This window comes from Trichechus manatus, unplaced genomic scaffold (assembly GCF_000243295.1).
Source record: "Trichechus manatus latirostris isolate Lorelei unplaced genomic scaffold, TriManLat1.0 scaffold00131, whole genome shotgun sequence".
In the NCBI taxonomy this organism is placed as follows: domain Eukaryota; kingdom Metazoa; phylum Chordata; class Mammalia; order Sirenia; family Trichechidae; genus Trichechus; species Trichechus manatus.
Window position 1 is genome coordinate 6,194,872 of NW_004444067.1, and position 27,562 is coordinate 6,222,433.

The 27,562-nt window shown below is 43.2% G+C and overlaps 1 protein-coding gene across 1 annotated transcript in view; it reads left to right on the forward strand.

Annotated features, from left to right (window-relative positions):
• The window catches only part of PIWIL1 (piwi like RNA-mediated gene silencing 1), a 28,114-nt gene extending 2,442 nt beyond the window's left edge, over positions 1 to 25,672 (forward strand). Inside the window, exons 3-20 of the mRNA XM_004385007.3 lie at positions 4,331 to 4,456; positions 4,967 to 5,181; positions 5,508 to 5,629; positions 6,695 to 6,775; positions 7,419 to 7,616; positions 8,033 to 8,144; positions 10,837 to 10,963; positions 11,174 to 11,291; positions 11,792 to 11,906; positions 13,046 to 13,233; positions 13,636 to 13,708; positions 17,309 to 17,509; positions 17,633 to 17,736; positions 19,097 to 19,167; positions 19,323 to 19,476; positions 22,938 to 23,063; positions 25,036 to 25,183; positions 25,342 to 25,672. Coding sequence (XP_004385064.1) covers positions 4,331 to 4,456; positions 4,967 to 5,181; positions 5,508 to 5,629; positions 6,695 to 6,775; positions 7,419 to 7,616; positions 8,033 to 8,144; positions 10,837 to 10,963; positions 11,174 to 11,291; positions 11,792 to 11,906; positions 13,046 to 13,233; positions 13,636 to 13,708; positions 17,309 to 17,509; positions 17,633 to 17,736; positions 19,097 to 19,167; positions 19,323 to 19,476; positions 22,938 to 23,063; positions 25,036 to 25,183; positions 25,342 to 25,458 — 2,396 coding nt within the window. The 3' untranslated portion in view covers positions 25,459 to 25,672. The remainder of the gene's footprint in view (positions 1 to 4,330; positions 4,457 to 4,966; positions 5,182 to 5,507; positions 5,630 to 6,694; positions 6,776 to 7,418; positions 7,617 to 8,032; positions 8,145 to 10,836; positions 10,964 to 11,173; positions 11,292 to 11,791; positions 11,907 to 13,045; positions 13,234 to 13,635; positions 13,709 to 17,308; positions 17,510 to 17,632; positions 17,737 to 19,096; positions 19,168 to 19,322; positions 19,477 to 22,937; positions 23,064 to 25,035; positions 25,184 to 25,341) is intronic.
• Positions 25,673 to 27,562: the final 1,890 nt, after the last annotated feature.

Below are 27,562 nucleotides of genomic sequence, written 5' to 3' on the forward strand. Positions count from 1 at the left end.
TGAATTATGGTGTTGGTGAAGAATATTGAATATACCACGGACTGCCAAAAAAATAAATCTGTCTTGGAAGAAGTGCAGCCAAAATGCTCCTTGGAAGTGAGGATAGTGAGACTTCATCTCTCTTAGTTTGCACATGTTATCGGGAGGGATCAGTCCCTGGAGAAGGACATCATACTTGGCAGAGCAGAGGGTCGGCGAAACAGGAAGACCCTCCATGAGATGGACTGACACAGTGGCTACAGCACTGGGCTCAAACATAACAACAGTTGTGAGGATGGGGCAGGACTGGGTAGTGTTTCGTTCTGTTGTACATAGGATGGCTGTGAGCTGAAACCAACTCGACAGCACCTAACTATCACAACAATCTCTTTAAATTTATAGGAGTTTATTTCTTTTTCTAATCTTGATACCTCAGTTCTCCTGAAACAGAATGTTTGTTTTGTTGCTCGTTTATGTTCAGTATATACAGTAAGATTTCACTGAGTTAAAGCTTTGTGCTAAAAGATGTCTTGAAGCTATTTAAGAAACATTTCCTTATAATGTACCCTTAAAATACAAATATCGTTTTAAGAAATTCTGAAATCTGATCTCTTAAAACATTTTGTATACCAGTCTAATAATGTTTTTTTTTTTTTTTTACCAGTTATTCATGAGCTTACGTTTATCTTATGAAACTCAGTTCCCCACCTGTAAAAAGGTAGTGTCTACCTTTATAGATAAGGGTCATTATGAGGATTAAATCATACAATAGTATGTTCATCAGTAAGTGCGTCAAGTCATCTTCACTTTCAGCAAGCAGGGTTGTGTCATCTGCATATTGCTGATTGTTAATGAGTCTTCCCCAATCCTGATGCTGCATTCTTCATATAGTCCAGCTCAGCATATGGGTTGAGCAAGTATGGTGAAGGGATACAACCCTGACACACACCTTTCCTGATTTTAACCACACAGTATCTCCTTGTTCTGTTTGAATGACTGCCTCTTGGTCTAGGTTTCACATGAGCACAATGAAGTGTTTGGAATTCTCATTCTTCGCAATGTTATCCGTAGTTTTTTAGGATCCACACAGTCAAATGTATTTGCATAATCAGTAAAACACAGGTAGACATCATACTGGTATTCTCTACTTTCAGCCAAGATCCATCTGACATCAGCATGGATACCTCTTGTTCCGTGTCCTCTTCTGAACCTGGCCTGAACTTCTGACAGCTTCCTGTTGATATACTGCTGCAACCCTTTTTGAATTATCTTTAACAAAATTTTACTTGCCTGTGATATTAATGATATTGTTTGATAATTTCTGCATTCGGTTGTATTCCTTTCTTTGTAATGGGCACAAATATGGATCTCTTCCAGTCGGTTGTCCAGGTAGCTGTCTTCCAAATTTCTTGGCGTAAATGATTGAGCACCTCCAGCCTTGCATCTGTTTGTTGAAACATCTCAATTGGTATTTCATTAATTCTTGGAGCCTTGCTTTTCACCAGTGCCCTCAGTGCAGCTTGAACTTCTTTCTTCAGTACCATTGGTTCTTGATCATATGCTCCCTCCTGGAATGGTTGAATGCTGACGAGTTCTTTTTGGTACGGTGACTCTGTGTATTCCTTCTGTCTTCTTTTGATACTTCCTGCATCGTTCAGTATTTTGCCCATAGAATCCTTCACTATTGCAACTCGAAGCTTGAATTTTTTCTTCAGTTCTTTCAGCTTGAGAAATGCTGAATGTGTTCTAACCTTTTGGTTTTCTAACTTTCAGGTCTTCGTACATGTCATTATAATATTTTACTTTGTCTTCTTGAGCCGCCCTTTGAAATCTTCTGTTCAGCTTCTTTACGTCATCGTTTCTTCTAGTTACTTTAGCTAGTCTGCATTCAAGAGCAAGTTTCAGAGTCTCACCAGTGCATCTTGATAGCATATTTGATTGATTTCAGACTGCAGAAGTTGGTAAAAATCTTCAGTTTCTTCGTCTTTGGCCTTAGTGGTTGGTGCATACATTTCAGGAATAGTCGTATTAACTGGTCTTCCTTGTTGGCGTATAGAACCAAATTCTGTCTTAGGCGTATGAATATTATCCTCTCACTGATAGTGTTGTACTTCAGGATAGATCTTGAAATGTTTTCCTTTTGATGATTAATGCAATGTCATTCCTCATCAATTTGTCATTCCTTGCACAGTGGACCACGTTATTTATATTAAATAATGTAAAGGATAGCAAATGCAAGGCCCTATTATGTGATGTTTCACTGCTCTTGTGAGGATTATATATGAGAATGCTTGTCAAAATAAATGTTCAAGGATCTTCTACGTTGTAGATGTTAATAGGACAAGTTTAACAGATTTATTGTGAAGGAAACATTGTTGAGGACCTTGATTTTCGTTCTGTAGAAGTGGAGGAGGGCAGTGTATGGCTACACTGAAGGATTTTTTAAAATAGGTTAGTGGCAAGGTCTGATGTGTTTACAATAAATTAATCTATAGTTGCATGGAAGGTGGAATTGGCAAGGTTTCTGATCTTATCCATTCAGAAATGTGTCATCTTTACAGATTTGACAGTCAATGAAGCTTCAGCTAAATGTAATAATAGCAGTGTTAGATGTAGAGAGGGAAACAGACTTCATCATTGTGTATATTCATATAGTTGCAATCAGATTTTTGGATTCAGGTCTGATTTTTTTAAGGCAAATTCAGATTTTTCAGGAAAAAATACAAATCAGGCTTTCCTGCCCCATCATTACCATCAGGATGGATTCTGTTTTCATACCCCATGTCAGTGTAATTACCCATGGTAATGGAAGTCTCTGGGATAACAAGTTGAGGGAGACAAATATGAACAGTTACCTATTTGGAGGATTGTAAAATGGAGCATCTACAAATCATGAGGTGCAGGAACCCAGTGTATTTAGCACCTTCAAAGTGCTTTTTAAACTGTACTGTCATTTAAAACTTACTATATGCCTGTGATGTTTATCTTCAATTTTCCGGCTGAGGAAATTGAAGCTCACGTTAAATAACTTATTAAATAACAGAAATATCTTGTTTAAGCCACTGTCGCTCCCTTGAAGAAGTCCAGAGGTAGGCCGTTCTGGGCTAGTTCTGGTGTTTGTGGTCATAAGAGAAGCAAGTCTTTTCGAGTAGGCCATGACTTTCATCAGGAAGATTCACCTCCGGTTCAGGATGGCTGATGGAACTCCTGCCATCACATCCAGAGTTTGGGCAAGATTGGTGGGCGAGGGGCATGAAGAACATAAAAGACACAAGCCAGCTACTGACTCTACTCCTAAGTAGCTTTCCCAGAAGTATAACCCCGTAATTTCTGCTGAAATCTCTTAGGCCACCTGAGCTGCAGGCAAAGTGGAACTTCTGTTCTATTAGGTACTTTACTCCCAAAATAAAAATTTTTTTGAAGAAAGATGAGATTCATCTTTGGGTAGGCAGCTAACAGTCTCTTCATCACAGCTAGAATGTTAACATTTAGCTTGCAAAGCCCATATTCATCCTTTGTCTTGCATCATACCATTAGTCTGAGGGTCTTAATTGTACACTTTTCTGCAAAACAAATGATTTCATTTAGACTGTTGTAACCACAGCTTTAAAACTAAGCATGAGATGATAATAAAATAAGTACCTGTGTTACCTATCCCAGTGTTTCCGGAATTACCGTTAACAGAGGAGATTGTAGAGACTGTCACAGTGTTGGAATGGATATGAGACAACCTCGACCATGTTAAGGAATCACGGTGATAGGACATGGACAGGCCCGTGTGTCCCTCTGCTGGCTCTTAAGAGCATTAAATAGTGAGAACTTCACATTTTAATTCAGGTCATAGGTTTAAACTTTATAAACTGCTGATTCCTGTGGCCGTCAGTGCATCCTGGCACGCTGGACAATGCTGAGTTTAAGGACGACTCTTGATCGTGGTGGGATTCCATAGCAGAGGAAGTAATTTCCCAGTCAGCATGGTTCTGTTGTCTAGGTTTTTTTTAAAGAAGGACTGTATTTAGGGCTAGGCAAGACAAAAGAGATGGTTTCTGATTTTCTGCAGAATTCCCAAGCTGTCTGCAAATAACTGACAGAATGTGGTCACTACTGAGTAAAGGTGTGTATGTCTTGTAAGGGAGGCCTGAGTTTGCTGGGGCAGTGACAAGGAAGCTTCATGGAAGGGGTTATGGTTATGGAGCTCTTCTCCCTTTTTGGTCAGCAGACACCTGGCACATTTTGATGGTGATGTTATGCATTATCTTCAGTACCTCAGGAGCCTCTGGGCTTTATATAGTGTTCCTTGTTCCATTTTTCATATTGCTTAGGTATATGCTTTTCATGTTTCTTTTTAAAGAACTCCAGATATCTGCTGGATTTCAGGAGTTGTCATTAGCAGAGAGAGGAGGTCGTCGTAGAGACTTCCATGATCTCGGAGTGAATACGAGACAGAACCTCGACCATGTTAAAGAGTCAAAAACAGGTGGGTTAGTTATTAAGAGTGCAGCCTTATGGGATTACTTGTCAAGTACAGAGGACAATAAGTTGAGGCTCTTTATTTTACCTGTTTGTTTATATGATGTATTACTACGAAGAAAAAGCACATTTAGTCAAGGATCCTGCATGCCTTTTCCGTTTTCCTCTCTTTCCCTGCTGGCTTTGATGAAGTAGGTTATAGATGTCTTCAGCGGCACTGAAATCTTGTTTTATTAAATATTACACAGATCACCATTCCTTCTTTAAAACTTCTTAACCATGAAGAGATTTGTTTGGTTTTTGTTAAATACTTCTTGTGAGGGGATTAATATCTCAGTGCATGCTCTTTAGGCATGATCTGAGTAGACAGGGCAGTGTAGTGGTCCCAGCGTCTGGCGTGTGCGAGCTCGTACACTGTCCGCTGCTTGGCGCCTTCCCTTTGCAGACTGTCTGCTCTGTCATGGTGCAGAGTGACGAGCTTGATGTCTTGCTAATGGATTCTGGCTGACTTTTACAGGTTCTTCGGGGATGATAGTAAGGCTCAGCACCAACCATTTTCGACTGACGTCCCGTCCCCAGTGGGCCCTGTATCAGTATCACATTGACTATAACCCACTGATGGAAGCCAGAAGACTCCGGTCAGCTCTTCTTTTTCAACATGAAGATTTAATTGGAAGGTGTCATGCTTTTGATGGAACGATACTGTTTTTACCTAAAAGACTGCAACACAAGGTTATTTCAAATGTCTGCGTGGACGGGGCGGGGGAGGATTTCCTCTTCCCAGCCAAACGGCCACGGCGCAGGCTACTCGTTACAGCTTTCAGAGAGGCCCCGGGGTCTCCCGTCGGACAGGACTCATCACAAACCCACCTAAGTAACCTCATGAGGTCCAATGTAGTCAGGCCGAACTGCTCCTGTCTCACCGCCATTCTTCCTTTTAAGGCCATTTGAAACTTTTCTGTGCTTGAAAATGCTGCCATATTAAACAGGCATTATGGGATTGGGCTCGTTTTTCTTGTAACAATTTAAAAGTTTGGTTTTCCACCCTCCTGCCTCAGGTGACTGAAGTGTTTAGTCAGACCAGAAATGGAGAGCACGTGAGGATAACCATCACATTAACAAACGAGCTTCCACCCACGTCCCCAACTTGTCTGCAGTTCTATAACATTATTTTCAGGAGGTATGGTAGTAGTTTTTTTTTTAATCATTAAGAACATTTTGAAAAATACAGAAAAGTGGATAGAACTGTCCTGTGAATACCTGTATCACTTAGATTCTGTGATGGTTGTTAGGATTGCTGGATTACTCTGAATTTCAGTTGTTGAAGGTGTGGTTTACTGATAATACAACTTATTTTTTTTGCTTTAAGCAAGTGTTATGTCTTTAACTCCCCTATTTGCATTGATGTTAGATCTTGGAAATACTATTTGAACTTGTGTAGGAATACATATGCTCAGGAGCTTATCACTAACTTTATATTTCTTCTCCCTTTCCCCCGCACCCACAAATGGGTGCCTGCTCGGAAAGAGGGACAGGATTAGGGCTATTCAGGTGTTCTTTGTCCATCACAGGAGACACACTGCATGCTCGTAATTGACTCTCGATGTTGACACTGTGCTTTCTAAATGCAAGGTTTTGCAGAGATTTTTTTTTTTTTTCCTGCATGAGAAGCAGTCTGGAATGAGGCTGAAACTGGCATATTGATAATTTGCATGGGAGTGATGGACTTGTAATTTGCGTTTGTAGGTTGTCATAGCTCTGTCACTGATGACAGCTAGATACTTGTTTGAGTTAATGTAATTGATAGACGTATTTTTCTCTAGATGAGAGCTTGGCACACTTGTCCAGTGCAGGACCAGATAGCACATCTTTTAGGCTTTGCAGACCACACGGTCTCTGGTGACAGTACTCAGTACTCCGTGATGCTGTGAAAGCAGCCGCAGACAGTATGTAAATGATTGATCCTGGCGTGCTTCAGTAACATGTTATTGATGGATGCTGACACTTGAGTTTTATATAATTCACATGTCACGAAATACTCGATTTTTATTCCGTCAGCTAAGATAGTAAAAGCCGTCTTAGTCCACTGGCTATACGTGAACAGCAGGCAGGCCAGATTTGGCCTGGTCATGGGCTCTAGTTTTGCTGACTTGTGCTCTAAACAACATGCCATTCTGATTGTAGTATTAGAGATAACTTATGAATATTCACTTCTCTTTAACTGTTCTGACCTTTTGATTTCTAGGCTTCTAAAGATCATGAATTTGCAACAAATTGGACGGAATTATTATAACCCAAATGACCCAATTGATATTCCAAATCATAGGTTTGTATGAAGTGGGAAATTAATCACAAACTTTGAAAGTAATGCTCTAATTTGAAATGATCAAATTTACCAGTATGGCTTTTGAATGGTACCTGTCACATTAAGTGGACATTTAACTTTGCTTGAATAATAAAGATACATTCTGGAAGATGTGGATTTAAAAAGAAAATTATGTGGTATTTGTCTGTCACTGGAGAAGCATAAATGATTGTCTAACACTAAGCTTGTGTTTTACTGTCAGGTGATAAAATATATCAGAAGCTTATAGTAATTATTTCTAAGGTTACTGTACTGTATGTATCAAGATGGCAGGCCAAGTAATTTATTACAATAATTGTTGGTGCTTTCCTTTAGATTGCAACTCTTTCAAGTCTTAGGCCAGCATAAAGAATCACTTAATAAAACCAGTCAGTGTATGTTTTTAAAATAGAAGGTATAAATTCACAGGGGAATTCATTGTTAAAGGTCTCAAACGCAGATCTCTATCTGGAACCACAGAAAACCTAGCAATAAGTAAACTGACTCCATCAGAAATGTTTTAATTTAGACCCAGTTAATAAAGGTGAAAACCTCAACCTGGTACATCTAAGACATGTCTGGATATTCATAGAGGTCTTGTTGTGACTTCCATTTTACTTGACAGGCTGGTGATTTGGCCTGGCTTCACGACTTCGATTCTTCAGTATGAAAACAACATCATGCTCTGCACTGATGTCAGCCACAAAGTCCTTCGGAGTGAAACCGTGTTAGATTTCATGTTCAACTTATATCATCAGACCGAGGAACATAAATTTCAAGAACAAGTTTCTAAAGAGCTAATAGGTTTAATTGTTCTTACCAAGTAAGACTGCTTTCTAAAGTGAAAAATAGTCATTTTGTAAGTCTCCAGATAATATGGCAATCTAGTCCTGTAGTGTGAGATAGGAAGTGAGTGTTAAAGTTGAATGTCGGGAAGGGCATGAAAACGGGGGAGGGACACTTGTCACCTTTCTCAAGAACTGTGTTTTGGGGAGTGTACTTATCTGGAAAGGACAAGTATCTAATGATTTTTATTCCTTTCAGTTTTTGTTTTCTAATAGTATTTAGTCAGTCAGTTCCCCCATCCATCTGGCATAGTCTAAGCAATTCTTTCCCCTTCCTCTTTCCGTCACATTGTGTATTACTAGGTGATTTGAAATCTTTAGAGTTAACATACAGTCCAATTTATTATTACATCTACTTACTTTAATCAAAAACCAAATCTCAATCATTCCGTAGGTATAACAATAAGACATATAGAGTAGATGATATTGACTGGGACCAGAACCCTAAGAGTACCTTTAAGAAAGCAGATGGCTCTGAAGTCAGCTTTTTAGAGTACTACAGGAAGGTATGAAGTTAATGTTTTTTATCTTTTTAAATATGAAATACGAAGATCTTAGTATAATTCTGAAGTATCTTCAGTTGAGTTTGCTAACACGTTGCACATTTGAAACAAGGTGCTTTTAAAGTTGTCCAAAGCTGTCTTCATTAGGGCAGTCACAGCTTAACTAAGTTTAGCCCGTTCTCAGGTTATGAAAACGCCGCCTTTCATTGGCACAGTTCACATCGTGAGACTTGCCCTGTCCTGGCTCCCTTTTCTGCTAGAATGAAAGGTTGTATTTGAGTTTACACACGTGGAGGACAAATAGGTGGGATAACGGGGTGCACAGTGAGAGCAGCTCACCATACTGCCCCTCACCCTGTAATCAACACTTTCTTTAAGTTAGAAGGGGGTTAAAGACCTTTGAATCTGGAGTATCACTTGGGCTAGATCTCTTGCATATGGGTTAACTCATAACTTGTGATTTACGCATTGCTGAAATTTAGGCGGGCTTATTTATTTCACGTAGGCCACATGAGTTGACTGGGTGATCTTCCAGCCCTAGTTTTACAAAGATGTTTCTTGCTTTTGGCACAGTAATCACCAGATTGAAAAGACCGCCAGAGGCAAACAGCAGTAAGAAAGAGCAGCCGCTAGCTAGGAGGAGATGAAATGCTTGTTTGGGAACAGATGCTCGCACTGTGTCAGTATTCAGAGTGTGGATTTGGCCCTCACGTTCCACTCCATGTGTTCTGTTAAAAGTGCAGGAAAATTATTTCTAGAAAACTATAAAAATCTTAAAGTTTATTCTTGAAGTGCTGAAATTTATTTCACTGTTTCTACTTTCAGTAGAATATTTCCTGTTTCCATAAAGCTGGGTAAATGAGTTGTGTATTTGTGTCTGGTACCAGAAGTATCATCTGACCAGTGACCTTCGAAATGTCTCATTGCTGGTTGTCTCGTACGACCTGGTCTCTGACTGCTCTCTGTGAATGAAAGCTGCCACTATGGAGGGAGGTGACTGACAGGTTGTCCTAAGGACCGTCTTACTCTGGGCTTGTTGCAAACAAGCCAGTGTCATCTTGGCTTGAGTTCCCTGCTGCTGATTCCACGCTGCCTTCTCTGTCTGAAACACTGTGCACACATCTGTGCTGTGGATCTCAGCTGGACCCTGCTGCAGGGAAGCCCCTCTCTCCACCGGGGATAGCCAGTGTTTCAGTAGATACAATTAACCGAAAGGGAGTGGGGTTGAGCTGTTGGAATCGTGGCGTTCTTAGGACTTCCTAGTGCAAATGCAGTTTTGGTAATAAGTGATGACTTGGTTACGGCCAATCGTTTTTTAAAAGAAAAGGTTTAACAGATGTTAAACAGAAGTGTGGATGCAGGTATTAAAGGTAGAGAAAATGTTAAAAGAATTGACAACCTTATTATTTAGGCCCTAAGAATATAGAAAGGGGGATTCCAAAGTTGTGTACTTGGGAACTATGCATTCCAGGCCTTTTGGTGAGGTAGGGTGTGAGAGTAGGGGCATTTCCGAAATTAATGCCTTGCGTCTGCCACGCGTGTGTGCCCAAGCAGTCGACGTGCTGTAAGGATGGTGGCCATTAACGGTTAGACCGCTAATAAAGAGAACAATGTTATACAATACATAGTTGTTTTGGTTAGTTCCCATCGAGTTGATTCCAACTCGTGGGGACCCCATGTGTGTCAGGGTAGAACTGCTCCATAGGGCTTTCAAGGGTGTGATCTTGCGGAAGCAGATTGTTAGGCCGATCTCCCCAAGGCGCTGCTGGGTGAGTTTGAATGGACAGATGAAGAGTGTCCTTGAAATTTTCTTGTTTGGAATAAGAAAATAAACTTTCTTCTTTGATGACTGGTGAAGAGCTCCATATAGGACAAAATCAGGGAATTAAGATTCATGATACATTTCATGAGGCAAAGTAGCCGGGACCTTGCCACATGACAGGAGTCATGGGAGAGAAGGAGACTACAGACAAGGCCGTGATGCTCCTGTTTTTTCTGAATGTTCAGTGGAGATGTGTGTTTTTATTGTAATGGAAAGCTATGGCTGGATTAACCGGGAAGTTAAGATGTTGTTAGAATGATACGGGAGAAGAGAGTAAAGAGGGTCTTCCCATCACAAGACCAGAGCTCTAGTGGAGATAATTCAAGAGACACCTGCCGTGGTTCTAGAATGGCGCAGTGGAGCTGGAGGCCGGACTTCATCTCGTACGTGCGTTGAATCGTGGCTTAAAAATTTATTTTAAGCAGCGCTTGCCGTGGCCAATCTTAAGGTGGCGTGTCTTAATATTACTTACTTGAAGTTTGGCTCCTTGAAAGTGTCAGAATTCTGTAAAAAGTCTTCCTGATTAACAGTGTCCTGTGGCACGAACCTCTCCCCTCCCCTGCTTGCTGTTAGAGTGAGCCTCCTCTTAGAGGGGTGAGGCTGTGGAGAAGGACTATTCAAAACCAAGAAGGAAAAGAAGAAACAGATAGAACCGTGACAATAAGTCAAGACTTCTAGGAAAAAGGGTGAGGTACTCAGTAGAGCATGTGACTCATAGCCTGTTTTAGGGGGATTAAAAGTACGTTTTTAAACTTGAAACTGATACCAGCCTAGCTGTTGCATCAGTTCTTAATTAAAAACAAAACTGTAGCCCATTGACATGTTTCTAAAGGCGTTTGCTATGAATGGTGGCACCTTTCTCCCCTTGAATAGCAATATAACCAAGAAATCACGGACTTGAAACAACCAGTGTTGGTCAGTCAGCCTAAGAGGAGGAGGGGCCCTGGTGGCTCGTTACCAGGACCCGCCATGCTCATTCCTGAGCTCTGCTACCTGACAGGTACTGTGGGACTGTGCTGGGGGTGACGCCACTGAACTGGTAACGCATTCTGCCCCCGGCAGTCCTCAGACGGGCCTTCACTTCCCCTCTCCACACCCTCCCCCCAGAAAAACCTTAAAACTGCTGCATTTCCTTGGCATTGTCATTCATCGCCCCACATATTACTAAACTTTTGTTTCTTTAACGTGCACTTTAATGTTTTATTTAAAGGTCTGACTGATAAAATGCGGAATGATTTTAATGTAATGAAAGACCTAGCTGTCCATACAAGATTAACTCCAGAGCAAAGGCAGCGGGAAGTAGGAAGACTTATTGATTATATTCACAAGTAAGTCGCCTACATTTCCCTGGGGCATGGCTTTCCTTTTCTGTTTGGTGTTTTCTGTGGGTTCTGGAGGTAGCTCTTTGCAGAGGAAGTGATGGAAAGTATCTGGGCGGGCTTGTGCTTCGTGTTTCCCAGTGAGTCTGCCATTTGTCAGGGAATAATAAAGTTAGACTGTGGTCCATGGCCTTCTGGTTCTTCTACTAGAAAATGGTAATGGAGTAGAAAGAAGGGCTCTTGGGCCAGTCTGTTCTGCCTTTGTTGTATCAAGGGGCCTCCTTGGGGTAGGAGGGTGGGCATCAGACCTTTAAATTAAAGACATCACAAAGGACATCGTAGATGTGATGAGAGAAGAGTGGACTGTACTTGTGCATTTGCTAGCACGCTCACCAGGGCTTCAGTCCCAAGAGGAGCACGTACACTGGATTGGGTCTCTGTTTGCATATGTCTCTCAATTGTTGCTGTTTCCTTGATGTGAGTGGTGTGTAAATGTGTTAACTTCACAGAGATGACAATGTGCAGCGAGAGCTTCGAGACTGGGGTTTGAGCTTTGACTCCAACTTACTGTCCTTCTCAGGAAGAATTTTGCCAACAGAAAAGATTCACCAAGGTGGAAAAACAGTAAGGCAGTTTTTACAGTTGTCAAGTGAGATCTGGGTCAGATTCTCGGTAAATCAAGTAGGAATGGAGCTGGTTCCACGCCAGCGTAGTCCTTTCCCACCTTCCTCTTCTCCCCTGCCGCCTTCACTCGCCATCAGTGAGTGTGAGCGACCTGGGACTTCAGGCGTGGGTGGGCTCTAGGAGGAGACAGTGCAGGAGCACTGGAGAGTATGTAGGCTGTGGCTTGGTCCTCAAAATGATCTGTAAGACTTAGCTAAAAGCTGCTTAATTATGTTGTCATACCCTGAGTTATTTAAATTGAGGCATAGAAGAGTTCTGGTAATTTGCCTGTCGTGCTAACATGAAAAACTCTATTTGGCTTCGTTTTTGCCCGGACCATTTGTTTGTAGGGATACATGTTAAATACTGTGCTGTCTTTTGTATTTTACCTTCAGAAAAGGAAAAGCAAGTATGCTAAAAATAATTTTTCTGTAATTGAAGGTATCTTCAAGTGCCAAAAGCTAATTTTTTTAATAGAAAACTGTGCCCTTCCTGCTTTCTAAATGTTCTGTAACAGTCTGGTCACGTAACTGAATATTTGAATAGCAGTTGTTTTCATTGTAACCCCTGTAGAGTTACTAAAACTGTATCTCCCTACGTAAGTGTGGTTGGGAGGGGGGCAGAACATGTGCAAGTCGGCAGGCTCTTGTTCTCTGTGATGAGCGTCACCAGGCTGCTGAGCTCTGAGTCGGTGGTGGGTTTTCACCTTGCCGTCAGACGTCTTTGCAGCTCGTTTTCAGTATCTGGCACCTCAGTCAAGTTGCTTAACTTTCAGAGCCTTGTTTTTTCTGTCTTTATTATGCGGGAAGGAAAACCTACCCTTGTGAGTTCCCGAGATGGTTAAGGAGAATACCACTAAAGCACGTGGGGGGAGTACCTGGCACAGGGGAGCCCTCGAGTGCTGGCCGCGACTGTGACTATACTGAAGTAAAATGACAGCATCCCGTGGACACACTTGTTTTCCCCGCTCTGAGGTTCATTTTGTCGGTCACTGTAACTCAGTTTCCAGAGTCGTATCGTAAGGTTCAGAATGTGCTGTGGTAAGCTTTATGACTGAAGACTTGCAGTGGAGTTCACAGTGTCTCTGACCTTTCTTCTAGTTTGATTACAATCCACAGTCTGCAGACTGGTCAAAAGAAACGAGAGGTGCTCCCCTGATCAGCGTCAAGCCACTGGATAACTGGCTGCTGGTCTACACGCGAAGAAATTATGAAGCAGCCAATTCACTGATACAAAACCTGTTTAAAGTCACTCCAGCCATGGGCATACAGATGAAAAAAGCAGTAATGTAAGTCTGTCAAGTCCTTTCTGCTTTGCGAACCGGCCGGTGTTTGTTTGAAGGCTTGGGAGAACTCAAAGAGATGAACTATTTAAAACAAACAGTAAACAAGATAACGTTACGTACAGATTTGACTAGACTCCCTGTAATGTGGGCGCACAGACATGTATTTCAGTAACTTGGTGGTGGGAGGAAAGAGCAAGCAGGACTTTTTCCAAACTATGTGCTTGAAATTGAACCGTTGCCGTTGTATGTCTTCAAAATAACCTTTTTCCTTCGTGGCAGTTCTTGGCGTTTTCTTTTATCTTTTAGACAGAAAGATTTCATGTGCTGTAATCTATAGACAATTGCTTATGCTTGTCCCATTTTTATTACTTTTTCTGAATGTTGGATTATGTCCTTTCATTCTAGGATTGAGGTAGATGATAGAACTGAAGCCTATTTACGAGTCTTACAGCAGAAGGTTACGTCAGATACCCAGATAGTAAGTAGCTAATTGACTTGTAGTGTTAGTTACCCTCAAGTCCTCTCTTCCTCATGGCAGCCCTGTGTGTAACAGAAGTGTCGCCTGGTCCTGAGCCATCAGTGCGCTCATTTGCAATCAGAGTTGATACATAGGCAGTTTTTAGTGAACGAGTTGTGTTAAAAGGGGCGTTTGTAAATCTTAGAACTGAGTTCATTTTCTAAGTGTTCTAGTTTCCCAAACTAGCCACAGACATAAACGGTGAAACCTTTGAGAGCCGAAACTCGACAGGACTGCCCTGTTCTTCCGGGTCTCCCAAGTTTTCCGCCTTTGAGAGTGTGCAGTCTCACCGCTTCTCTGGCGCTCTCTGTTGGTGTGAAATACCTGAGTTTTCCTTCTCTGACAGGTTTCTGCCTTACACAGGTTCTGGCTTGCTGAGTTTTTGCTGTATATATGTTGCCTCCTGAAGGCAGCTAAACCGCTGTTAGCGTTAGGTGTGTGCCTGGGAGCACGTGCACTGCAGAAGGTGAGAAGAGGCGGAGAGAAACGAAGCCATCCTAACACTTCTTCTCACTCGGAGGTTGTGATTATTCAAAGTTTATCACGTAACTTTTTTAACTACAAAGGTTTATTCAAGAAAGTTTGGAAAAAACAAAGACACAAAAGTAAGCATCAGCTCTCGGTTGTTCGGTGCACACAGAACCGGAGATGAATCCTGCAAGAAATACGATCGAATAGAAATGCACCGTTTACAGTGTGGTGTGAGATCTGTGGAAGGATGGCTGTCCGCTCAAAACCCCCAAGTTTGTAAGCTTCAGTGGGTATCCAAGTCACCTTGCGAGTTTGAAAATAGAGGTGGAGTCCTCATCCTAAGCCATTCTACCTGTTCCCTTCTCTCTGAGTGTACTGTTGTGTGTGTGCTTGCCCACCCATACCGGGGAATGAGTGCTGGCCTGGGGGAGGCAGGTGAAGAACAGAAAAAAAAAGAGGTCCTACTCCTGGGTGTGGAGTCTCACTGTCTGGTGATATTCTTGCGGGAGGTATAGGAGGCCGGAACCAGAGAGGGGAGATTAGACTGTGGAGGCCAGTTAAGATGGAGCATTTTTATTTTATCTGTATTCTGCGTTTTCAGGTCTTTGGGCCTAGTTTTTGGTTTTTGTTTTGTTTTCATCTGTAGCCATGTGCCTTAAGTGTGTAAGTTCTGGAGTTCAGTCCCTGGGCCCGTCTCTCAGCTCAGCCAGTTTGATCGTGGGCTCCGTTTCCCATTTCCCCCTCTGAGTGGTTGTAATAGTCTGCACCTCACAGGGCCCATCGCGGTGTAAATGAGATGCAAGGCTGGGTGCCTTCCCAGCAGCCCCATCAGGGTTTGTCGTGCTGCTGCTCACGATGCCAGCCAACAACTCGAGCTCAGTCCGTCTAAAACTTAGCTCTCCGTGTCCCCCACTCCCAGCCAGTCTGAATTCTCGCTAGAGGAGGCTTCTCAGGCTGTCAGAGGGGTCCTTTTTTGTGCGAAGTCCTTGTTGGACCTTTGCAGGCGGCTCTAGAAAGCCACGGGACACTCACTGCAGACAGAGGCACTGTCAGTGCAGGGGACGCGGGCCTGGCTTCTGCTGTGTCCCCAGCCCCGAGAGAAGGGCCTCTGCGCGGTGGCGTCTTCGCAGTGTCTGTGTGAATACAGCCGCAGCACCTTAGGTGAGGCCGCTTTCCCCTTTCCCACACACCCCTCCCCGGTACTTCCCACAGCGACCCCCTGTCCAAGTCTAACCTGTGTTTTTGTGAGATCGATAGGGTATCGTAGCCTTCATACACGTGAGAAGCAGGGCCTTGGTTTTTCTCCAAGTCCGCATGCCTAGCATAACACACCAAATGGAGTTGTAGACTCAGTGGAGGAACACCTTGGCACAGCCTCGATCTTATCCTGTGTGGGACAGACTCTCCCTTGCGCTCAGGCTCTTCCGGAGGACTTCGCGTCATGGCCTCAAGATGCCCTGCTCCACGGTGGAGGTGGAGGTGGAGGGCGAGGGGAGGAGAGTGCTCTGGGACACTCTCTGACTTGAGGAGGGTGGGCCCCCACTCCTGACGGGTGCCTTTCTCTGCACAGAACCCCCCAGGTCCCGTAGCCAGTCCCTGCTGTGCCCCACGCCCCTCCGTGCTCCTTGGGTGCAGAGGTTAGGGTGTCCTGCACTGCTTAGACTTCGCAAATAGTCCCTTTGTAGTCCCTCATCAAATTATCCAATTTGAATATTCCATCTATTTTGTTGGGACCCTGATGGTAAAATCTTGAAGACAAATGGCTCAGCTGTTACTGCTCTCAGCAGAATTGGGGTCCTAGAAGAGGTGCAGTCAGCTGGTTATGTTTATCTTACTACTTCTGTCAACCAGCTGTGTAGCCTGCCCTGTAGTGGCTGCCATGAGTAGGTCGGTCAGTTCCTACTGCCCCTTATACCTGTGGCGTAACACTGACGCAGGTCTGCTAAGGGGATGTGTATGTGAGTTGCAGGACAGTCGAATGACAGTAGTGTGAGAGAAAAACTGAGCGGTGAGGGAGAAGTTAGTTGTGACTGTGGGAGTAGAGACAGAAAGTGGGATGGGAAGAAGGACAGAGTCCACTCATTGTTAGTAGGAGTTTTCATCTACTGTTCTGCGAACAGAGCGAGAGTTCATTTCTCAGGCCTGCGTGTACATGTAACGAGAGTCACACAGATACGTCCTGAAGGGGGCCGCAAGTTGTGGGATGTGGAGTGCTGGAAGGAAGTTCCCCTGCACCCTGGAGCTGTCACCTTCAGCTCCCGGGAGGCTGCGTGATGAGGAGGGCCCAGCGACAGGGTCAGTGATAACACCATCTCTACGTGGTTGCTTTAATCCTAAAAAATGAATTGGCTTCCTCCAGTCTCCCTTCTTAGCTCTCCATCCCACAGGCAGATGACTGTTACTTTGTCTGGAATGATGGGGATACCCACGTCTGTAGAAAAGAAAAAGAATAAGACTCTGGGAATTACAAATTGTGAAATACAGTAATGAGTTAAATAGCTGGATTCAGCTCCAGAATCTTCACTCTGGAACTCCAGGGTTTGAGGAGAGGTACTTTTAGATCAGGCAGTCCATTTTGTCCCCCAAATTGTCCATAGACTTCTAGGAAAGTTCCTAGTCTGATCTGATTCTGAAGCCCAGAGGTTTAAGAGGCACGATGCCAGGTTATGGTTCTCTGAGGAAGTTAGAACTGTGCGCATCTAGAAGATCTGAGCAGATCCCTCCGCTCACCTTCCACTTACCCACCTGGGAAGCAGCACTACCTGTGCTTCCCTGCTCCCCATCTCAGAGCTGTTGCAGGCTTTTAATAGAACACATGGAACTGCATTCTCAAGATTAAATGGTGCGCAGTTTTGAGTTTAATTGTTTAACGTGGTTTTTTTTCTCTATTCTGATCTATCACTAAGTTAAATATAACGAGCAGTGTCTAAAAATGAGTGCTGTCATAGTGATGAGCTTTATGGCAGAAGTGAACACTAAATGATTGTGTTTGCCATTTGTACCCCACAGGTGGGTTTGATTTGCCGTCCTCCCCTTGAACTGAGTGCCATCTCTGACTGGTGGTGATGAGGGTGTTCTGTTTGTCTCCAGGTGGTCTGCCTGCTGTCCAGTAATCGAAAGGACAAGTATGATGCTATAAAGAAGTACTTATGTACAGACTGCCCTACCCCCAGTCAGTGTGTGGTGGCCCGCACCCTAGGGAAGCAGCAGACAGTCATGGCCATTGCCACAAAGATCGCCCTACAGATGAACTGCAAGATGGGGGGAGAGCTCTGGAGGGTGGACATGCCAGTAAGTCTGTGTTAGGAGAGAAAATTTGTCATTGGACAAAACCAAACAATTTTTCATTAACATTTACTTCTTAAGCGCTGACAGTATTGTGTTGTAGCTAAAATTACCGTATTTTTATTTAAGCTAAAGCTAGCGATGATTGTTGGTATTGATTGTTACCATGATACCACAGCTGGACGGAGGTCAATTGCAGGATTTGTTGCCAGCATCAATGAAGGGATGACCCGGTGAGTGAGATTTGGTGGTGATAGTTAACTGGTCAGAGCTCATGAACTGGGGTCGACGTTTGGGCTCAACAGGAGAGGCGGCAAGGCAGGCTGCTCTAGAGTAGAGGTGGGGTGAGCAGGCACTGCAAACCACTGGGCTTCCCCACCATCTAGCAGATACCAGATGCCAGCCAGTTAGGTAATTCAGAAACAGTAAAAATTACAAAGAAGCAGTTGAAAGTAATTTAAATATTTTATTTAAGTATGTCCAAAATATTATCATTTCAATGATCAGAACTTTTTTTTTACAGTCTTTTTTCTTTTTTATAAGTCTTCAAATTCTGGCATGTATTTTACATACCTCAGTTCAGACAAGCCACATCCACATGTGGCTGTTGACTACCATATTTGATCGTGCACACAGGTCTATATGTGTTCACCAGGCAGCGGTACTCAGCAATCCTTTCACTGAGTCCTGAATTATACACGCTGGGGGTAAGCATTTAGGGTGCTAGGATTCTGTAAGCTTAAGAGAAGACCTGTTAGACATAGGCAAAAGAAGACATCAACCCAGGTAGCTAAGAGGTCTAGGAGGCACAGGAGTTGTTGGGTTAATTATTATCCTGCCGCATTTCCTATCATTGACTTAGCAGAAACATAGGGAGGAAAAGTATTACCGACCTTGACTTTTTAAGTTTTTCTAGTGACTTTCATATTCTGTAGTAGTCAGACTAATTTCACGTTACTTTTGTTATTATTTGTGCATCTCATTAAATCCACCCCTAAAAACTTCTGTGTTTAATAATTTTTATGGACCACTGAAATGTAATTTCAAGTTTTCATGTTGATTTTATATCGAAAAGCCGCTCCAGTCAGCATAATACACTTACTTTTCAGTGCTTTCCTTAGAACTGAAGGAATTGCCAAGAATAGGAAAGAATGAAAATTGAAGGTGAATTAATGTGTTAGTATTACGAATGGATGTTTCACAGTCTTTCCTCTTTTAGAAGAAACTTGTAATACGTGGCTTCTCAAGAGCAGAGCAGTAGGAGTGTACTTCTGTGTGTATTTAGGTATCAGCCTGGGAGGTGGCTCTGGGTAGTATGGTTTAAACTGGGTTTTCTTCCCAGCAGATGGAACTATATAGTATGCATTTATAATAAAAGAAAATTTAGTCTGTGATGTCTATGAGGGATCTACTGTATCTTGATCCTTCGGTTTATTTAAGATTCCGTAAAGTATTTGGAGATGTTAGGTATCTTCAAAGAAAGTTACAGAAAGTCACAAATTGCTAAGAGCAAAATAATAGAATAGTAGAATAATTCAGGAAAAACTTCTAGATAATTGCGTTCTCACCTGAGTCAAACTTTTCTCTGGACAGCTGGTTCTCTCGCTGTGTATTTCAAGATAGAGGACAAGAGCTGGTGGACGGACTCAAGGTCTGCTTGCAAGGTGAGTTTTCTGTGGTGCTGGCATGCTGGTCTGTGAGCGAGGGGCCCCAGGAAGCCATTCTGAGAGCTATGTGATTGAAAATGGAATTTTGGAGAAACGTTCCATTTTCTGTTCTAAGTGCTAATTTATTTAAAACTATTCTGGTTTTCTTTCAGCTGCTCTGAGGGCTTGGAATAGCTGCAATGAGTACATGCCTAGTAGAATTATAGTCTACCGGGACGGTGTGGGAGACGGTCAGCTGAAAACGCTGGTTAACTATGAAGTACCACAGTTTTTAGATTGCCTGAAATCTGTTGGTAGAGGTTACAAGTAAGCATGAAAATCATAAAAATGTTCCCTTTTCTTAAAGTTACACCTTTTTATCTTTGAAACTAGTGTCACCAGATGAAAAGGTAAGTGAGAACCTAACCTTGCTGGTGCAGTGGGGCTTGAGGCGATGGAAGGGGGATTTTTCACGAGGGTGGGAACAAGGCACCTTTAGGATCGGGTTGTATGCTTCTCACCTGAGGCAGTCACAGAACTGGTTCTTGAAATGAGTGTTGCACCTAGTCCTAACCGATGCTTCTCTGCCTCAGTGTCCTAGGGATGCTTGTGTAGTCTGTGTGCCCTCGATGAGCGCTTGCTCAGGTAAATGACTGTCGCGCGCTCAGTCGCGAGACGGGCAGCCGGCGAGGTGCTGTCGTATCTGAGCACTACGCTAGTTCTGTGAGATCCTGAATGCTGTTTGCTCTCCTCTGCTCACCCACGACCGCCACTGTCGGTGCCCTTGGGCAGTGAACTGCGTGCCATCTCAAGACAACTGTCTAACAGGCTGCCTTGTTTCCCTGCTGGTATTTTCTCTGTGAGGGGCTGTTTGAACTCAGGGGTCAGTGCATACTATGGTAGGGATTTGAGGATTTGATTTCTAAGGATTCCTAGAAGACCCAGGGCCTTGCTTGTGTGTACTTGAATGTACGTTCTTAAACGCTGCTTATTTTTGTTGTGCTGTTACAACCACCATTTGATGTCATTATAGATGTTAAACAGAAATGGGGGATTTTGAATGCCATTGACCATACCTGGGGCTTGCTTTGATTTCATATGGTCCACGAGATGAGCATCCGGAGCTTGGTCAACCAACTGGAAGATACTTCCAAGGTCATCTTTGGCAAATTTGAAAAGGCTCCCCCAAATTAATGTTGGTCCTGGAAATTTCTTAAAGTAAGGCATGATGCCGCAGAGTTCTCAGAGCAAGCCAGGGGTGTTTTCATCTTTTTCTAAGTAATTGTGCTTCCGATGAAAAGGCTGACATATAAGCATTTTAATAATATTTTGGAAATGAAGGCTAATGTTCTTTTTTACCCCTTAAATGTTAATGTTTGTATTTTCTCCCTAAAAGAATGGTATTAATTCCATTGTCTTTTGGTTTGGGGGTTTTGTGGGCCTTGTTTTGTATCTCTCTGACTCTTATGTTCCGTCTGGGAGCTCGTGGAGGGAAGGGAGATGGAAAGATCTCAGCACTTAGCATTTTCTAGTCTTCATTGCCTTTTTCTTTTCCCCAGAAAAAAGACATTTTCAAGAAGTGCAGAGTGGAAGTGATAGTGCAGGCTCATCTTATCTCCTGAGTCCTGGGGGCCTGGGGGGTGTGCACTGTTGGCTGGTGCCAGGGCAGCCTCACCGGTGCTTTGAGTCCTTTGGGTTTGTTTCCCAGCAGGGATAGCTGTTGAAGAGGAGTTTGCAGCCCTAGTAAGTGCCAGTCTGTAAACAGTGGTCCCCATGTGTGTCTGACACAGCCTGGCGGCACTGAGCCGGGTGAGACTGGAGGAGTTGACGTGCCTGGCTCCTCTTGGCCAGTGGGAATGCCCATCACAGGGCAGGACCACGTTGGTTGCTTGTTTGGACTGGTGCCCAACAAACCACCACATTCAGCTTTTTGATGTCACGTGGTCACTTGGTCAGTTACGTGGTTGGAGTAGAGATCAGTGGTCAAGAGCAGTAAGCCTAAAATCAGAGATGGACTAACCCCAGCTCTGCCTTCATCTGTGAAATGGGGGAAGTAACTCACTAGACTGTCGAAAGGAGTAAGTGAGAATGTGTTTAATGTACTACACACAGTACCTGATTAGACAGTTCTCCTAGAAAAATGCTTGAAGTGGCGTGTGAAGGTGAAATTCCTGGGAATTATTAGCTGATTCAGAATGTTTGATATCAGAACAAATCAGAAAGCCACTTCAGCATATTTGTGACTTGTCTTTCTTTTACCACTTTTGCTAACTTCATTTGTTAGGTGACTTCTCAATTTTTAATTCTAAAAATGAATTGTTTCTTAGGATGTTACAGGATTAAAATTATCCACCTTCAGTCTTTCTGTTGCTGAGACTGATGAGCACTTTGCATGCTGTCACTGAATCCTGGGCAGTAATCACTTCACCAGATTGCCATCACCGTAGACCTCCTCTGAAGCCTGTCTCAATAAATGACGGGCTGAAAGTGAAGCCCCAAGGCTTTACGGTGAAGTCGCTGTGGCTTGGTCATATCCAGAGCGAGGTTAGCTGCAATATGTCCACATGGGAGACAGTGATATTTCTAAAAATGTCCTCCGTTTATAGAAGGAAAATCACTGATTGCTTGTATATTCAGTTACCACTACCGCAAAGAAGTGCAGCTGGGTTTATCATTGAACAGAAGTCTAGACTGTGTATTGTAAACTACTTGCCCTACTTAATTTTTGCAGAAAAACATCAGCAAAATTACAAGTCAGACATCATTAGGCCCATTCTGCATGCTTCCCAGTGTCTGGAATAAATCCTATCTGTGCTCTTAAGGAACTAAACATTCTAGTTGGAAAAGGGGCACATAAAATAATTGAGGCAATAATAATGGTAATATGTATCGAGTGCTTATTACTCACCAGCATTGCTGTAAGTGCTTTGCACGTTCTGATTCATTTATTCCTAGTAGGATTGTTTGTAGGACAAGTATAACTACTTGAAGAGGTGGGTAGGAAGGGCACAGAAGGCACTGCAGCAAACCAGGGACTGGTGGTTTCAGGGTGGACCTCTGGAGAGGCTGTCACGGGCATGGCGCAGGGCAGCAGGTCTGAGTGGAGACAGAGCTGGAAGCCCTCCTGGGGAAGCGGCCAGGCTCAGGTGTCACGGGCATGGCATGGGGCAGCAGGGAAGCTTGCTGGTTTAGTCGGGGAGCGGAAGGATAAACAGTGAGCGTCTGGGGTCAGCGTGTTCATCGTGTGGTAGTCTGCACATGAAGTCTTTTCTGACTCCAGGGAAATACTACCCACCACATGAAGCTCTTCCTCCTGAAAGTGTGTCATTTATATCCCCTGATATATTGAGAACTGTCATTTTGAAGGGCAGTACATTAGATCTTGAGACTACTCACTTAACTTGAACTACCTTGAGGATTTCGGGGTTAAAATCTTGTTTCCCACATTGTAGGAAATGCCCTGTGAAGAGCGTTTTGAATTGTGAGCTTGGGAGACACATGGGATTTAGCCTTCTGGTGTGGTAGATGTGGCTGTGTTGGTCTGTGGACAGCACAGCTCCGTGAGGTAGTGTCGCAGTGAATGCCTAGGCCATTTTATCTTCCACCCACGACTTACTCCTGCTCCTAAGGTTGATCCTCGTGTTCTTCCTCCAGCTTATACAGAGGGTGTGCCCAGCAGGGTGTGTGTCCCTTTTTTAGAGAGTATAGGAATATCTGAGTCAGCCAGTGCCCTGCAACCTTTGCAGATAAGACTGACTAAATGTAGTTACTTTCATCATTGTCTTTAGCCCAAGGCTAACAGTAATTGTGGTGAAGAAACGTGTCAATGCCCGATTTTTTGCTCAGTCTGGAGGAAGACTCCAAAATCCACTTCCGGGAACAGTCATTGATGTGGAGGTCACCAGACCAGAGTGGTAAGTTCTGGGAGTTAGATGAAGATTGTTGGTTTCTTGAGCATGGCATCAACCAACTTTCACACACTTACTTTTCAGTTCTTACACTGTATTTCTACTTAGAAATACTAAATTCTTCAACTAATTTGATCTAACAGTATTACTAAATTCCATGCTTTCTTAAATTTGTGTCTGAAAGTGAACAGAAGTTTGTGTGCAGTTTTTCTTTGGGGACAGCAGGCATTATACACGCAAACGGTAGGAACTGCTGGTGTGGCCTGCTTTTGCATTTTTTACCTCGACAGCTTCTTGCACAGATTCTTGTTTCCTAATTAGAATCTTTAGAGTGCTAAAGTACTAATTAGCCAGAAGTCAAACAGTTTCCTCTGAAACACAGTTGCAGGTGAGAACAGTGGCTTCTGAGTACACAGAGCCTTTTGTGTGTCACCTGGAGCCATACTCTGCCAGATAAAATAAGAAAGCCAGCTGGAACAGGGCGCTTTGATGGCATAAGGTCCTGGTCTCAGCACACACCAGAGTTCACCTGTAAAATGCTGAGACTTGGTTCAGGTTTTTCAAGTTGCTCAAGCATCCTTTTGAGCAATATCATGTTTGTAATGACACCTCATCTATCAGCCCAAATTAACACCCTGCTTGTGTGTGGCTTACATGCGAAGTTTGTATGTGCAACGTTTACATATATGCTTTCCCGTACGAACCTTGGGTCAGTGGGGCATTACTATACTAACAAATGATGGTCGGCTTTGTTATCTGACAGTAGGTAGAAATTCTTATTTTGAGGCGCATTGTCTGGATTTCTAGCTTTCCTGAGGTAGATGTGAGTTATGACGGTGATTCAGAAGGATTCTAACAGAGTAGGGAAAATAAGCGGAGGAAGACAAAGGCTCAAATAATAACACAGCAGACTGATTTCCTGCGGGCTTCTCTTTAACATTACTGCCTCTCCAGGAACCAAAGGTCCAGGGTCAGGTAGCATGGAGACAGAACTGACTTAAAGAGATTGGGCAAGTCAAATGATGAAGCATCTTTTTCCTAGATGTTGTTTAAAACGTAGCAGCTGCTGCTTCTCTTGCCGCGCTTGGAGAAGTCTGCTCTGAGTGAACACCAGGATCGTTCTTGTGCCCGGCACTTGGAACGCTGTGTACTTCAGTTGGGTTTTGATTCTGGCTGTTGTGATCTCTGTCCTTTTGGGCAAGTCCTTTAACACTTCTGATGACATCATTCTTCTTCTAGAACACCATAGAGTCTGTTCTAGATCAGCGTGGTTTATCATTTCTCTAGTTTTGTTGGGCATAATAAATGGCGAGGTAATTTCCCAACATCGGTATGTGTGGATGGAGGTTTTCTTGGTACCTAGAAAAGGAACAGTTCTAAATATCCCTTCACGTTTGCACTGCTTTGTTTTTGTCTTACATCTGGGTCCCATACTAGTTCTGTGTATACTCTTTTGTGGTCTCTGCTTCCCCTTAAAGGTTCGTTTTAAATCCTTAAGGATGAAATTAGCTAAGTATGTCTTTATTAAATAACAGTGGGACAGGAGAGGGGCAGAGCTTCTGTGGTGAAGTCATACTTTGGGAACGAGAGTCCCTGGAACAAGACTCAGCTTCTCCCACAGTTGCTGCCCTCGTTGAGCCTCTGCTCCTGCTGGTTGTCACCCTCCTCAGGGTGCGAGGGCAAAGCATGGGGCTGTCAGAGGATGACATGGTAATTAGCTAGCAGCCATACCAAATGGTTCTTCCCTGAGGTGTCAGTTGAAAAAATATTTAAACTCTAAAGAATAGTGTCTTTTACATACACAGGTTTTAAAACTGTTGAGGAATAACAAGTCCCGGGGCTTCAAGGAAGGCACTTTCCGTCCTGAGAAGGAATTAGGTTGCAGTAGTACGTAGGATCTCCCCACTGCAAGAAACTTGAGTCATCTGGGTTTCAGCTTTCAGCAGATAGGCCTTACGCGTGTGTTCCGTAATTCCAGGTATGACTTTTTCATCGTGAGCCAGGCTGTGAGAAGTGGCAGTGTTTCTCCCACACACTATAATGTCATCTACGACAACAGTGGCCTCAAGCCAGACCACATTCAGCGGCTGACGTACAAGCTGTGCCACGTGTATTATAACTGGCCGGTAAGTCCCTCTGTCTCTTGGTGTTCATGCACACCAGTGAGAAGAGTAACTTTTCAAGATAGAATTGCTGTGTTTTAAAAGGATTTTAGGTAATGGTGAGATTTGCAATTCAGAGAGGTAGATTTGGAGTAATAGGCCTCTTTTCTTTTTCACTAAAGGGCGTCATTCGTGTGCCTGCTCCTTGTCAGTACGCTCACAAGCTGGCTTTCCTTGTCGGCCAGAGTATCCACCGAGAGCCCAACCTGTCACTTTCCAATCGCCTCTACTACCTCTAACCAGCAGAAGAGGACAAGGTGGAGCTGGTTTTTTTCTTTTTGAAATTATAACTTTGGGATTTTTTGAAGCTGTTACTTTGTTATCTAGATGAAACTTGGAGAGGGGCTTAGGAGACCTAGAGTCTGTTCCTAATGTTGCTATTAACTGAAAATTCCTCATTTCTAGATAAAAATGAAGATTTTCTATTTTCTTGTTTGCCTCATAAAAGCTTGTTGGGAGGATGTTTTTGTTTGCTTGCTTGTTTGTTCCGATAAACTGTGGATAAGGTGCTCTGCGTTATGAACAGGCGCTCTTCAGCTGTTTGAGAAGAGGGCTGGTACCCGAGAGTGCTCTCAGGAGGGAACAGGTTCCGCTTGTGACCCTGTATTGACCTTATTTTTGAAATATTTATGTTGAATTTAAAGGCGAGAGAAAGCATAAAGTGGGGACCTCACTACACCCCCGTAGTAGTAGGGTGTTACTTGAGTAACTGGTATCTCTTACAGTTAAGATAAAAGTTACTGTTAAATACCCTGTACAAGGTATAGGAAACTGTGAGGTTCTGTGGGAAAATATGCTTATTTTTCTTCCTTTTTTTTTTTTGTGGGTAGGTGGTATGGGGATTAAAAAAAGACAGTTGGAAAGTTTTAGATTTCTGTCCAGAGATACAATTTAAGGTTCTTGATAACAAAAGAGACAGTAGCCAATATCTATATTAGCATTACTAATTTATTTATTTTGTTTTGCAACTGGGACATCATTCTATTCATTACAAAATAAAATTGGAGCGATTGTCACCTTCTGTGAGTACCAGTGTGCAGTTTTGGTTTTTATTGAAAGCATGTGTGTTTTCTTTCCATTTAAGAGTGGTCAAAAGCTAAATCAGTGTCACTTGCGAATTGTAATATCAGAGTACAATTCTGTCAGAAAATGCTACCACCTGTGATACTAGTATAAGACCGGGCCTTCAAAGCTTACAGGGAAATGCAAACTGAGAGGCCGTGTCACTGTAAAATGGTGATTATAACTGCTTACAGCCAAATATTTGTCAGAATTTACTGGAACGTTGGCAAAGAGCAGGCCTTTGTATGTCATGAGAACATCTTCACATACTGCTTATAAATACAATGTTTATAAACATTACCAGCCTTATAAATGTAACGTGTGTAAACATTGTTGACCATACACAAGCCACTGGAACTGTAATTTAGTGCAGTTTAGTGAAGTTATGTTTTACTGTTACTTTATTTGGTCTCATTGTATACCTCTTGGATTTATTTAGCCTGATTAGCATATGATGAAAGCTTTTTTATTTTCCTTTCTTCAAGCTAAGAACTGTTGTTAACATTGTTTGGGGGATATTAGCTCGGGTTCACTAACCTATTTGATTTCTCAGAATTAGGTGAAAGCGGCACAGAAAACCTGCTGAAATTCTTTTAAGCCAGTAGGAGTATTTACTGGTTTTCTGACTCATCCTAGGCAGTGCTTCCCAAACTTAATCTGTTAAGAATCACCTAGTTTGCTTTGTAATAACACAGATTCCTGGGTCCCAAGGTAGACCTAGGAATCAGAACTTCTAGGAGATAAGGCCAGGAAAACAGTATATGGAACACATCGCAGGTGACCTCTGAGAGAATTTTGGCAAAGACGGGTTCAGAAGGTACAGAGGGTCTAGTGATGACGTGGTTTTGGGAATCTGTCTCTTGGTACTGTTATCTTCTGCTTTGGTTTTAATCAGATAGGCATCCTTAGGTGATGAAAATGGTCACCAGAAAGTCCAGGTTTATGTCTCAGCTTCGCCCCAGTGAAAGGAACGCTCTTCACAGTGGTGGCACCCAGACCCAGGCCGTCTGCACCTCTTTGAGCCCCAGGGAAGCTCTGCTCTGCCAGGTGGGCTTGGGTCACTTGCTGCACACTGTAGAGTCAGTGGGTAGTAGGTGGTAAGGGGATGATTTCCCAAAGGACAGTGTGGGCGCTACACCCAGAGGGTGGGGCGGGCAGGGAACACAGAGAGACAAGCACACAGAGCTCCTGTAAGCACTTCAGAGAAAAAAAGTAAAAGCTCTGGCTGAAATCTCGGTTTCTTCCTTACACTGAGAGAGGTCTGAGTCTCACCTCTTAAAG